Raw genomic sequence first — 14,915 nt, forward strand, 5'->3', positions numbered from 1 at the left:
AAAAAAAAAAAAAGGAGCTTAGCAGCACATTGTTGCTATTTTAAGATATGATGTTATCGATGATCAGCAATCCGCTTTGATTGTGTTGCTTGTCTGCTTGGACTAGCAATTGGCTCATCAATCCTGTCACTTATTTGAGCGAAAAACTTCATTTCTCAGCTGAGATTCTCATGCTTTTCTGGAATGTTTTGAACATTTAACAGGTCTTCACTAGGAATATTACTTATATACAATCAAAGATTGCTTTGTCTTTTGAAATTACACCTGGACCATTCATTCTGTGTTTGTGTATCTCTTTCCTGTTCTCTCTAACCCCACCCGGTCGAAGCAGATGGCTGCTCGTTCTGAGCCTGGTTCTGCTGGAGGTTTCTTCCTGTTAAAAGGGAGTTTTTCCTTCCCACTGTCGCTTGCTCAGGATGGGAGACTGCCACAAAGTGAAGATTCAACACAATCTGCTGGCTTCCTTAGATAGAGAACTTTTACTAATGTATGTGATGGTTTTTGTACAGTGCCCTGAGATGATGTTTGCTCTGACTTGATGCTATATAAATAAACTGAATTGAAATTAATTTTATGTTTACGTCCTAATGTGGATGAGAAAATAGCTCATCTTTGACATGAGTTTCTCCTATAGGTTTGTTTACCAGTCCATAAGAAAATTCCCTTTTATTCAGATGTCAGAGTTCAAGTTTGTCTGAGTTCTGTAAGCCCAGCTGGTATATTCCCATTAAATATATATGAGGATGTTCAAAGATTTCCCTCTATATGACTGTTTCAGTTTCCAGATAAATCTGAATTTAAACCAATAGACCACAAGTTCCTCATCATCCTCCCTGCCGAGGTCACGATGTGCTACATCAACATGATTCTGCTGCTTTTCCCACAGACTACTTCCTAGAATGTTCTTATGTTCTTGTGTAGTTTTAGTTTCTCTTTTTGTTGTCTGACAGATACTCACATTGTCCACAAACATAATTCAAGGTGGCTCAGTCAACTGACTCTAGAAAACACAAAAATGGCTGTAATTCAGTCAAGTTTACAAACATTGAACTATACTTTGGTTTGTTAGTAGCTGAGAGTCATTTGAAACTCATACTCTGTGCTAACAGATCTTGCAATATTGTGTGACATCACAAATAACCATATTTTTAATAAGATGAAATTTGTACAAAACTGTGGCGGGAAAGGCAATGGACAATCTGTGTTCTGTCAGGGAATGCTAGGCCTTTCATTTTTTTGTGTCCCATCCAAAAACGCAAACCAGTCTAATAACCAAAATGTGAAAAATCATACTCAGAACTGATGTTTCAACCTCAACTCAACATGGTGATGCTGTCCCTTGGAAGGGGGCAGGGTTTGATGGGTTTGCAGAGAAACATGTCTCAAAGGTTGTTTTTTTTCAAGGATGGACACACTGTTAAAGTACTTACAGTGTTGTTACAGATTGCATTTTTAAACACATTTAAATATAAATAAAACATAGACTTATTAATCAGCCAACCAATTTTAATCAGCTGATATTGGCCACTATTTAAAAATTGGCAATGGGCGATGCCAATTTTGTTAAATGAAAAATAAATACTGACCAAAACTTTAAAAAAAAATAGTGTTGAACATTGGCCGTCTGCTGCCCTGATTTCTATGATTGATATTGCTAGAGAAAAATTGGACAATCTCTAATATTTACCCTGAAAAGATTAAGATTTCACACACAAAACATTATTAGAAATGAGCTCCCTCAGATAAATTATTGCTCAATAAATACCAGATACTTTCGTTTAACTTTGAGTGCTTCTGTTTTTCTCTCTCTCTCTCTTTCAAAATGCAGAAGTGCTCACAGGTGGGAATTTTTTCTTCAGTTATATAAATATTTTCTGATCACAACCACATGATCATAAATGACACATTCATTGTGACCCGTGTTCTCCTCAAACGTGGATGGAAAAACCTTTCAGTTCATTGAAAAACTTACAAACATTGTCTAAGTTCTTCAAACAGAAGTATATATTATTATGGCTCACCTGAAGCGCTCCTGGCCCGCCGTGTCCCAGATCTGCAGCTTGATCCTCTTCCCGGGCTCGATCTCCACCAGGCGGGAGAAGAAGTCCACGCCGACCGTGGGGTCGGACACCTGGGCGAAGCGGCCCTCCGTGAACCGCCGGATCAGACACGACTTGCCCACCGTGGAGTCCCCGATGACGATGAGCCGGAACTGATAGAGCCATATGGCCTCCATGTCGCGGCTTGCTCCCCGCGTGTCTGTCGGTGTGTTTGATGTGTGCGAGTAAGCGCGAGACGAGCTTAAAGGGGGAGACAAACAAAGTGAACTCCGTTAAATTCCTCCGCTGGTTGGGCTCTGCAGTCCTCACTTGGTCGTCTGATGACAGGAAGCATGGAATTATTTTTAACACAGAGCCCACAAAGGGGATGACAAATCTGTTTGTACACACATACAAATAAAACGCAAGTGTAGCCTACATGCATCAGAAGCCTGAGCAGCTTTAGATAAACTACACTTATCTTTTCTTTTTAGTTTTATTTCTGAAATAGTGTGATGACGTGTTGAGTCAGAGGGTTATCTATTTATTGTGTTCAGTGTTCTTCACTTTTTGTTATTAAGAAGAATCCTCCTGAGATGGGAGGTGGGTAAAGGAATGTTGGATTTTAAAGGGATATTTCAGACATTTTGAAGAGGTTGGGGGCTCTGGTGAAAAGGGTTTAAACAATTAATATCCTACTGGTAGTACATAGCTATTTAATCCATCAACAATAATAAAGATAGACAAAGCATCTCTGCTTCCTCGCTTTGTTCAAACATTGAAGTCAAAATGTCCCTTTTTTTGGACAGGCTGTTCACTGTGCCCTCTATACAAAAGTCCCGCCTACACATCTCCTTACGTGTGTATGGGCAGTGACACTGTCAATCACTGTGTCACACAAGTCTTTGCTTTAAGCTTCATATAACTAATTGAAACCAATTTTACTGTTATACTTGGTGTTTGTTGAAGTTTATGAATCAAAATTACTTGGTAAGATGTAGAAATTTATCACTGTTTAAATTAATCAAGTTCAGAGCAGTTCAGGTTCGACCCTTCTCCCATCTCCCACTTCCATTTTGTGTTAACATTTGGCTACAGTGTCACATATTACACACTGAGGGACTTCTTGACATAGCAATACACTGAATGATGAAGCTCACAGTATTGATAAATGGATGGCTTTTATGAAGAGAGTTTTAACACTTGTTTACCACTTAGTGCTTACAAGGCCAAATGCATTCACTGACAGCTCTTTTTCTATCACACTGAGACACTAATGGGAACATTGGAGACGATGTACTCAGACTTGGGGCTTGAACCTCTAAACCTCCTGGTTAACTTCCTGAGCCACCCCAGTGGTGCCCTGTGTGTTAACTGACAAGCTGAAATTGAGAAGGATTTTATTATTTTTGAAAGTGTCTCTCCTTTAATAAACAGTCTGACTCCTGTTGTATGATCAGAGAGCAACACAGAGAATCACTAATGTCAGTGTCTCTCCAGTCAGATCATCTCATTGACACCTAAATGTAAATTATTCAACCTTTGATGTTTGTGTCCGAAATAAAAGGTGATCACGTGGTTGTCTGTGTGTAAATGTGTGTGTTCATTGGTCTGTCTGTTAGCAAAATATCTCAAGAATGAGTAACTTTTGGAGTCAAGCTAAATAAAGGTTGAAGCCACAGTTTATCAGACTTAGAAAACACAAAAATGCCTATAACTTGGTTGTTTTTACAGAAACTGTCTGAGAGTAACCATCAACACACATCAACCACTAATTGGTGGCAGATCTTTGCTTAAAACACTGGCTGTTGGAGTTAGCCCTGTTTGTCTGTCAGCATAATGCCAGAAAAATAAGTGTAAATTGACAATAAACTTTTAAAATACAGTAAATCCCTTGTGTTTCTAAAACAGGAATGTCAGTGGAGATATTTTCCATCAGAATTTATGGAGATTGTAGGTCAGAAACAGTAACTCCATAGCCTCGAGGTGTTCTCCTGTATTGTTTTTCCTCTCCTCTGGCATCCAGCTCCATGAGTTGTTTCAGCTCATTCACTCAACTTTTTAGAAAATGCATTACTTCCACCAAGGAAGTTATGTTTTTGTTAGTGGATGCCTGTCCGTCTGTCTATTAGCAATGTTAGTTAAAAACTAACAGATTTGGATGAAATTTTCAGGAAATGTTGGGGTTGTCACAAAAACAAAGTGATTCAATTTTGGTGGTGAGCCAAATGACAATTTGGATCCTACAGTTTTTTAATAACCCTATGTCCTTGGTGGAGGTTTGAGCTCTCCAGGTGCTTCTAGTTATATTATTTATACTAATTTTCTGTTTATGACTTCACTATCTGTAACAGAGGGCAACTAAAAAAACATTGAAATGGACAAGAAACACTACAACAATACATACTCCTGAACTGATTTACCAGTGATTGTCTCCTTCCCTCTGTGTTCTTATCACTTATCCTTTGTATTCAGTGCATGATTCAATTAAAACCACGAGGTGTCAGAAAATCCTCTTATTGCTTTTTAAAGTCACTTTGCTTTAACTCATGTTTACTAAAATGCTGCTTTCTGGATGACTGGCTGTGGACTATAACTCCCTTTGATATGAGCTTTTGGTGCCTGATTGTGAGACATTACAAGTAATTACATCAGGCTGCAGTAACATTTTGTGAATGTATCACCAGATTTTTCTCTTTTTTTGTTCACAGTTCATTGACTTAAGTAGAGGGATAAAAATAATTGCATAGTTGCACTGTTGTGCTTTTAATATTAAGCAAATATATTTTAAATTAAAGGCTTTTAGCATCCTTGAAGGAATGCAAATTACCTTCACCTTTTATTCCAAAGTTCTAACTAAAATCATCTTATGTTAATATATGAGAGTTGCAGAAAGAGTTGCAGTCACTGAAAATTATGTTATACGCAATTCCATCTAATGTTGCAAGATGGCAAGCTCAGAGAACATGTTGTTAATGACTCAGCTACTACTACAACAAATTTTATGTCAATATCTGTAAAACTGACTGAGTGATAACCATTTTTGTTTCAGCTAATGTCAACTAGTTGTGTAGCCATCTTTAACTGGATTTATTCCAAAATGTAATCAGTTGTAGATGAAAATCCAATGATTACGTTCTGAGAATTTTATTAAAATATGTAAATGGACTGTACTTGTAGAGCACACCTTTTTAGCCAACCAGGTTGCTTAAAGCACTTTACAAACACAATCTGTGCCCTCATCTACACACATTCATACAGCACTCTACAAAGGTAACCTGAATAAGTCATTCTATGGAGTCCAATCAGTGCTTTAAACTCCATTCATACACTGATGGGGCACACAGAGGAAATGAGGGGTTCGGTGTCTTGCCCAGGGACACTTCGACATGTGACTGCTGAAAGGAACTGAACCTCCAGCTCTTTCAGTGGAGGGCGACTGCTCTAACCACTGAGCCATTGTCACAACGTGGTGTGAGCGTGGCGAACCCAATATGCAGACTCATCTTTCAAAATAAAAAATGATTTATTAAAATAACAAAACTAGAAACCAAAGGGCTGACGTGGCAGCAAAACAGCTATAACAAAAATCCAAACTGCAGACAGGGGTGAACTGAGGCGAGACAAGGCAAGGCAACAATGACAAGCAGCAATCAATAATGAACCGGCGGGGAGGTGGAGAAAATGACCAGATTTTAAAGCACAGGGAAATCATGGGAAGTGGGCACAGATGAGTGATTACAATTACAGACAGGTGAAGATGGGTGTGGCAGAAACCAGGAGTAGACTGAGGGCAAAGAGAGGATAATGATAAACAAAGACAATGAGGACAGAACCAAGAGGCAGAGACAATACAAAGACAGAACATGAGAACAAAAACCAAAAGTATAAAATAAAACTCAAAGGAAAAAACAAAACCCAAGAAAGCAGGAAAAACAAGAACCCAAAAACAAAACTAAGAACAAACTCAAAAAATACTAGAAATCATGACAGCCATAGCTAAAATATTTTCAGTGGTTTATGACATAATGGTAACAAACAGACACACACAGCAAAGACGTTATCATCCGCCTTGGCCTTTTGGCTTCAGGTGATAAGCATACTGCATCTGGGGTACAATGGTGGCCCAGATAGGATGATACAAACACAAGTTCTTGAACCGACTGTTTGTGTTGGGGGTTTTTAACACAGTGTTTTGAGTCAGCCTTGTATGCCATATAATATCACTACTTGTCTGCAAGACCTTTGTGAAAAAAGGCAGTAAAATTGTATAACTGTTCTTGTGCTGCTTTGAAATAAAAGGTTGCCTGCTTTAACAACAGCCTAATCATGAGCTCTGCTCTAAGAACTATTTGATCAATATTTCGAGACTTTCAACTTTAGAAGAGTTGCTGATAAAGCAAACTTTGAACCAATGAGATACTCTGAAAGATAGAAATGAAACACAACATTGTTGTTTGGGCTCTCAGACCTCAGTAGCAAATTACAAATATAGATTTTCTTCTGCTCTATACTTGTTTTATACAAACACTACTTTTTAGGCAGTGAATCCTCTTTACTCCTAACTTTTAAAGCTCTCTGATATGCAGTATACTAAACATTTTATGGTTGCAGTTTTATTAGCAAGGTCACAAACTGCAATACAAAAAGGGATAAAGTGTGTTTGGCTGCATGAATAGTCCCTACAACAGTAAAATAGTCTGAAAAATATTAGACATTTTGAAGGCTTTCAAATAAGGAAAGATTTTGAAAGTGATAGTTCATATCTTTTGAAGCAGAGTTCTGTTTAAAGGTTATGAAGAAATAATATTTTACATAATAGTGAAAGTATGAATGGTTGTTTGTCTTGTTTGTCTCTATGTGGCCCTGTGGTGGACTTGCCACCTATCCAGGGTGTCCCTCTCTCTCGCACAGTGACTGGAGATAGGCACCAGCTCCCTACGACTCGGAAAGAAAAAGCAGATAAAGAAAATGGATGGATAACATTGCTACAGGAGTAGCTAGCTGCAGTGCTTCTAGTGCAGCATGAGGCACTTCCAGCAAGAATATCATTCTATTTCTGTTGGACTAACTGTGTGATGTGAAACTGACGGCAATGTAAAGGTTTGAAAAACAGCATTACAAATAGTATTTGTATGAACTGCTGTAAAACTTTGTGACTTAAGTTGTTTTAAGACAACAGAAATCCACGTTGGTCTTGGCCTCTCTTTGATTAGCTGTAAGATTTAAACTCTGTTTCTCCAAACTGAGGTTATTCAAACAGAGACATCAGATAAAATATCAACTATACAAAACCGTTAAACAGCTCAGCTTTAAAAAATCTGTACTATTTTTAAGGGAGGCAATTAGTAGATTTTGTATATATATATATATATATATATATATATATATATATATATATATATATATATATAATCTTCTGATGCATATACTGTAAACCTCCATAAAAAGTTTCTGTTAGAAAAACAATGGCTAACTTTGCATTTTCTCATTTTCTTATCTATTGTCTGACATGACAGCGTCCAAATGACATGACAACAACACACACACATAAAGGTCAATGATCTAATGTTAACTCAGGTAAAAGGACTCATAAAATGTTTTATCTGTGTAATTTACTATCCAACAGTGTTTTCTGCTCTATATAATCTACACACTATTTACATCCTATAGCCTTGGCTATCATCTGTCCAGGCCCTCAGACAGATGAAAACTCCCATCACCCCGTGCTCCCCTGGAGTCAGGTTGCATAGTTTGGTTGGTATGCAAACATTAGAGGCTGACTCCCTGGTGAATAGCAGCCTGATGGGCTCTCACTCTGCCTGGATGTTTTAGAGGCCTGATGATGCCTTTTACATGTCCGACAGCATCTGTAGATGGACAACTGTCACCATCAAAGCAAGAATCAGGAGCTAAATACTCATGCTGGGGTTACTGAAGGTTGGGATAGATTTAATGTATGTATATTCACAAGCTGTTTATGACACTTGTATGGCAAGCCAATTTATTATATGATATGCGGCCAAGATCCTAAAGCTAAATATCCATAACTCAGCTCTTTATAATAAAATAATAACATTTAGGTCAACCAGAAGTATTTTCTTCCTTTTTACAATCAGCATTTTAGATTTTTCGAATGTCATTCTTTTAAAAATCACAGAAACAAAGATGACACTTTTTTTTTCTATTTATGGATATCAGACTTTCAGCTACAGATACCCACATTCTTTCTGTTTAGTTACAAGTCAACAGTTTTATTTTAGAAAACCAAAATGAAAAAAACAATTCCAGATATCTTATAGAATTTTGAAAATCCTCCAAAGAAACGTTTGAATATTCTTTTTATGACTAGACATCTGCAATTAGAATGATGGCTAAAGACAATGTAATTACAAATAACCAGAGATATATTTTGAATATCTTCAAATAACTTCATTATTTTAAAATAGAATAAATAAAATCTATGATATGAATAACAACCACATGGTAATTATCTGAAATGCAAGTTTCCCTTAGTAAGAATGATATTTGAGAGTTATAAAATGCTGGAAGAAAGCAGGAAGATGATTTTTCTCAGAATGGCTGACAAAAAATGGCAATTATGAAGACCATCAGAGGTTCAGCTGGTCCGAGACTTGCCTGCTTATATTTTAATTATGTCACAAAGCATTAATATAACTTTCCAAAATGATGTGCACAAATGAACACTGACAACATTTCACTCATTGCCAGGGAAACTTTTGTCATAGTGGTTATAAATTGCCAATAGTAAGGCAAGGTTCTGAGCAACACCACTGTTGAAAACTGAAGAAAATCTCCACATTAACTGTCTATCTGATTGTTGTATGGTTTTAAAACAAATGTAAAAAAGGATCATAAACATTCCCATGAAGTTTTACTTTACTTAAAGCACAAGGTCATGGGATTGTTAATCTGCTTTTTTTCTAACTTTCTACAATAAAATACATCTGCAGACTCTCAGCGTCACCCTGAAGCCTCATCACTCTCAGGCCTGCCAGCCTCAGGTCCCTTTCAGGTCTCAAACTGGTTCACGCACTGGAGGTATGCAAATAAAGACAAATAATATTTTAATAAAGTCTATTTTTCACAATTTTATTTTATACCAATATTTATCATTCACTTAAAAAACCTAAGCTTTTGGCTATTTGTAACAATCTCTGTATATAAAGGACAAATTTAAATGCATTTACAATGGAATTAAAAAGTTTTTTTTGTGTGTTTTGCCTATTCAGTGTTTAGCTATTTAAAGCACTGATTCAGAAAGAACACACTAAAGAAATATGCTGTTTGTATATTTGTTTGTATTTCAGTAGCTTTTTCCTAAACAGTCTACACAACATGTACCTTATGAGAGAAAGCAATGACAAACAAAATGTAGGCTACTATACTTTTAACAGATGTCTTTTTCTGAGACGGAGTTGTTGTTGTTTTGATACAATAAATGAACTGAAGCATGTGCACTATTAATTCTGGCCATGCCTCAAACGGAGGAGGCCTGAGAGTGGTGCCTGCAGCAGCGGCTAAGCTACAATACTAAAGATAGCTTGTACATAAACAAAAACATGGAAATTCAGTTTCAGTCGTGTTACATCTTTTGTTGTCCTATTTTGTAATCATGCTATTGCTAACCATTTTGTTAGCATAAACAAATGTATTATTATTATTGTTATTATTCAAGTTTAAAATCTATTGAGTGTCAGCTGTAGCTATGCCTTTCTGCCTCCACAAGGGGGGTGGTCTGTGTGTGTGTGGGGGGGGGGGTCTGTAGAGCAGGCAGCACTTGCCTCCCCAAATTAATGGAAGAAAGCTCTTCTACATTTTTTAAATGTTCTTTTTGACAATAGTAACATCTGAATTATACTACAAATATCTGTGAAAAATATATCTATCCAGTAAATGTAAAACAGACGTTTATTTGTTTTGTTTTCTTAGACTTCAGCTGTGTTCAAAGTGCCCACTCATTCACCACACGGTCCCATACATACTGGGTCAGCCATTTTGTAGTGCTGTTCAAAATTTTAACAAGATTTTTTAATTAGGGCCCTGGAAAGTCATCATGTGGTTCAGTAAAAGTAGTGCACAGAAATTGTACACTACATCGTTGGAAATAGACCATAATGCATTGCATTCTGAGCAGACTCAGCAGGCTAATTCAGGCTAATGCTAACATCCACAGCTCATTCCTGTGGTTTCCTGACGCATTAAAAAAGGCGTTTAATTATCTGGACATCTCTAAAAAGTGTCTTGTCTCCTCCTCTGTCTGAACTGCAGGGCCTGAAAATTTATTTTAAAACCATGTGTATTGATTCGATATTTATAATTTTAAGTCTAAATGGGAAACGTGAAAGATATGTCGTAAATAACCTGCAGTTCAATCATTATAAAGGTGTCCAGCTCATTTATGTAATCTGCACCCATACAACTCCAAAAACAGCTGTTCTGCACAGAAATATTGTATAGGTTATATTAATTCATATTGAAGCATTTTGCAGGATTGTGATATAGTTACTGCTGCAGTCTGTGCTTGTGTAAATAGATACAACACAACAAAGTGTAACAAATTTGTAAATAAGTTTTATGTCAGTGTTAAGACAACATGATGTTAAGTACTTTTTCTCTGAAAAAAATAGAGAAATTATGCTATCCATCACTTCAGATTCAGATGTGTATTCCAGCGTATCTTTATGAAGTACGCTGCATTAAATATACTTTACAATTACTGTACGAAGTGCTGCACTCAAATACTGTTCAAAATGCAGAAACATCAAACTTTTCCCAACCCCTAATCTACAGATCGATGTTTTACAAGACAACTTTCTCATAACTAGTGGAGGAAAAAGAAATTCTCCAGTGAAGTTTGTTCTTTTACTCATTTTTGCCAGGGTTAGCTTGTCTGTTTGCTAGTATATGAAAAAATAAAGATGTCTGCACGAAAGAGGTGCAAACTGACATGACCATTTTTCAAAATAAAATACCCTGAAGAACAATGTATATCAAAAGTATTTCTAATTTTTTTTTAGAGTGTTTCTAGTTTTGTGTGGCCTGGTACCAAATAATCCATTAACTGGTACCGGTCTTTAGCCAGGTGGTTAGGGACCGCTTGTCTCTATGAGACTGACATATAGTGAGTGAATGAACAAGTGAACATTTTGAACACAGTGGGGAGTTATTTTACTCATTATAATGTTATGTTAGATTCCTTTCCAATCTGACAAGGAAGAATGAAATTCTGTCGAGAAGAAATGTCATTACTGATTTGGTTTGGTTATATGTTACAACGGCCTGCCATACAGGCGCAAATGTCGCTGTTACATCTGGTATTATAAACATTTTACCAAGTGTTTTTACTGTATGGACACTATGCTGCGCTGAAAAATACTTTTTATGCCTATATTTATAAAATAATCTGTAAATTCATTTAGTGGAGAGCACGCAATGACGGAGAAAGTGCTGTTTTTAACCGCTTTAAAGACAGCCTACTCGGAGCAGGAGAGAAGTCCGCTTTAGGCCGGAGCAGTTCCTCCTCTTGGAGCCGTTCAGGACCAGGACCAGGCTGAGCAGGGCTCCATGGCACCGACGAGTCTGTCCGAACCGACGCCCGGGGCTTCAGCAGGATCACCGAAACAAAAAGCCTGCTGTTTTTGTTCCAGAGCTCGACGGCAGAACCGATGCAGCTACAGTAGGCCCACTGTGGTCAAGGGCTAATTTGTGTCTTAATGTCAGGCCCGCTGGAAAAACAGAGAGAGAGCCGAGAGAAAAGCTGATCCAGAGCAGGTGCAGCTGTTAAAAACCGGATCTCACTCTTTCACGCGTCCATGTGCTCTCTGTTTCGACAGCTGCTTGTGTTTCTGAAGGCTGACAGAGGAGGAGGAGGGAGAATCCCGCCGTCTCACTTCTGTGTTCGTTGAGTGTTTGTAGCTTTTGGCCGCCGATGAAATGGCAGCAGGAGGAGCAGCATCATATAGCCTGACTCATCCCGCATCAGTACCACTACCGTAAAGGAGAGAGTAGAGTCGCAACACGAACTCACATCCCGAGTTACAGAAAACATTAGTCCTCAACAAATAATTAATTGTAAATATCTACAAAATTGTGTTTACATATGGTGTCAAGCGTAAGACAATCCAAAACGGGGGACAATTTGTTGCTTCAGTATACACCGAATCTGTACATGTAAACCAGCAAAGTGTCGTACATTATGTCATAATTCAAATAAACAGGACTTTTAAGGTTGTACTCAATTAAAATCAAATGCTTTTTCGTGATATTTTATTGTTTTATTTTCTTTAAAGTATCTCTTTTGGGGGAAGATCAACCAACGCGACTGAAGTTGCAGACTCACTGCTGTCCCTGAGCTCTTGTGGCACTGCGCAGTTACGGAAGTTGTCATTGTTAGCGCTAAGGCGCGCGGGAATTGTAGTTTTTATATACCAGCAGCTCCAAACAACGAGAAACTTGTTCTTTATGCGGGCGTGTCTGTGTAAACATGTCGCATTGTGAGGATCCATGTCGTAAATCATATTTATTTTTATTTATTTATTTTAGGATTGAGTTATTTGAGTGTTAATTTAGGATTCATAGTTACTTTTGGCCACAAACTGAGCAGGTTACCATGACATCCCCCACTAAAGAGACAGTAATTCTTTCCCTCTGCAGTGGGTGGTGTAGATGTATTGTAGCTGAAGTAGCTGAACCAATAATCTTAGAGGCAGTTTTTGCAGTTCATCAGTAGTTTGTGATTGTATCATCTAATGTTTCCAAACCAAGCTATTTTACATCCAGTTAGGATGCTTTTTATTTTAGAGCAATACAAGTAAATCAGGAATTTTGAGTCATTTTTTAAAATACCACAGAAAAAAGTCACTGTTGTGCCCTTTTGAATTACATAATTTATGTGTAGTGACTATAAGAGGGAATCAGAAATTAAGATGCAAAAAAGTTTAAACTTCTGAATAAAAACAAAACAGAATTTCTAAAAGGAATGCCTATCACACACTTTCCCTTGCATGCCAAAGTTTTAAACAAAGATCTTGTGCTATCCGTTACAGCTTGGAGTATGCATGCACTGGACATGACTCTCAGCTACAAGCAAGCCAAACTTTAGCTCATATCTGTGAAAATGACTGAATATGAGCAATTTTTATGTTTGCTACATTCAGTTGGCTGTGGCGCCCTACTTGGATCAGGTTCACTCAAAAAGCAAATCATTTGTAGATCTATGTTCAGTGACTATTTTCTGAGAGTTTTTATCAAAATTTGTACAGCGGTTCATGAGATATTTTGCTAACAGACAAACAAATATACATTTGCATTTTGGTTCTTCTAAGATAAATTAGCCTCTTTGTTTTTCTGCATTCAAGGTTAAGATAGTGTTATGACACCACAATGACAGGTTTCATTACTTCACAAAGAAGGAAGTGTTTCAGCAGCCTGAATGTAAATGTTTGTGTCCATTTGACAAACTGTTGGTTCTGCTGTTCTGATCAATAAAGTTAAAAATGTTTTAACATTTTTCAGTGCCATGTCTGACAGGATTATTAATCCATGTTGTCTTGACACAAAGCCAGGCTGGTGCATGGATTCAGATGTTTGCTAATCTTCATTTTTGAGCTCTGTCCCTCAGATTTTACACTAATGGTGTGTCTGGGTTTGTTTGAATGCATAAAATGCAAATAAATTTGTTGTCAGCTTATGTTGTAAATGGTAGGTAACACTTAGTACTTCATCACTGAGTACAACAATTTGTGAATTGTACTGGTGTTTATCCTTCATTCCATCTTCAGTAAAGCGAGACAGTTTACAAGAGATAAATACAGTATCTGTGTTGTTCCAAAACAAAACTATTTCAGCAGGCTAAGTTCAGTCAACAAACACACCCAGAACGAACGACTCAACCACACGATTAACAAAGAAGTGATATTTATTTACAGTGGGAGGACAGGTGGGGGGTCGGGTCCTGAAAACAGAGGCGGAAAGGTAAGACTCGTAATTGTCCAGGATAATAGTGAAGATGAGCATGAGACTCAGCAGGTAATAGTTTTCTTAAGGGAAGTCTGTGATGGAGGAGCTTTGAAGTAAGAGTTTCCAGACATCTCTTGAAAAGGTCCAGGTAAGTAGGCAGGTTGCAGGTAAGTGGTTGGCAGGCTCGGCCAATGAGGAAGAGAGGAGGAAGAGGCACAAACAGGCAGCCAAAAGGCTAAATGTCACAATTTTAGTCTCACAAATAGTATTTTTAATATAACATTTACACTTTTGTACACAGCAGGTTTTGCTTAATGCCTTTCCTGCATTCAATGAGATCATTGAGGTCTAGCATTAGTAATGGGTGTACCAATGAACTAAAACCAGCAGAATGTATCCATATAGCAGACTTATTTTTGCCCAAATTAAACTTTATTGGAGTCTCATTGACTCGATCAGAGCTGCCTGCAGGTCAGATCACTGTAGAGATATGATAATATGAGATATGATAAATCTATTGACAAACCCTGGCGGTGACTTGTACTGCCCTACAACTACAAATAAGTGAAAAACTGAAAAAGAATCACCATAAACCATTTTAAGTAAACCATTGTTGAAAACACATGAATGAAGACAATACACAGCAAGCTCAGTAAATAGGTAATTACAATTTTTTTTTAATTAGGAGAAACTATTTATTAGGGGTGAACGTTTTTCAAAGGGTGCTGCCCCACCTGCCCAATCAAACCAGCTACACCTGGTTTGATTGGGCAGGTGGGGCAGCACAGATGCCAAACAGATGCTAAGGAGCACAAATATTCAGTACAGGCCATGGAGATTTAAAATAACTAGAGAGAGGAACAGAAGCTAGAAGTTAGGGCCAGCATAGACAAG

At 37.5% G+C, this 14,915-nt stretch overlaps 1 protein-coding gene across 1 annotated transcript in view; it reads right to left on the minus strand.

Moving 5' to 3' along the window:
* Positions 1 to 12,195, minus strand: part of LOC108228433 (ras-related protein Rab-39B) — a 21,849-nt gene extending 9,654 nt beyond the window's left edge. The window contains exons 1-2 of the mRNA XM_037976562.1: positions 11,541 to 12,195; positions 2,022 to 2,300 (exon numbers count right to left, since the gene is read on the minus strand). Coding sequence (XP_037832490.1) covers positions 2,022 to 2,236 — 215 coding nt within the window. The 5' untranslated portion in view covers positions 2,237 to 2,300; positions 11,541 to 12,195. The remainder of the gene's footprint in view (positions 1 to 2,021; positions 2,301 to 11,540) is intronic.
* Positions 12,196 to 14,915: the final 2,720 nt, after the last annotated feature.

The sequence above is a fragment of the Kryptolebias marmoratus genome, linkage group LG7 (genome assembly GCF_001649575.2).
Source record: "Kryptolebias marmoratus isolate JLee-2015 linkage group LG7, ASM164957v2, whole genome shotgun sequence".
NCBI lineage: Eukaryota > Metazoa > Chordata > Actinopteri > Cyprinodontiformes > Rivulidae > Kryptolebias > Kryptolebias marmoratus.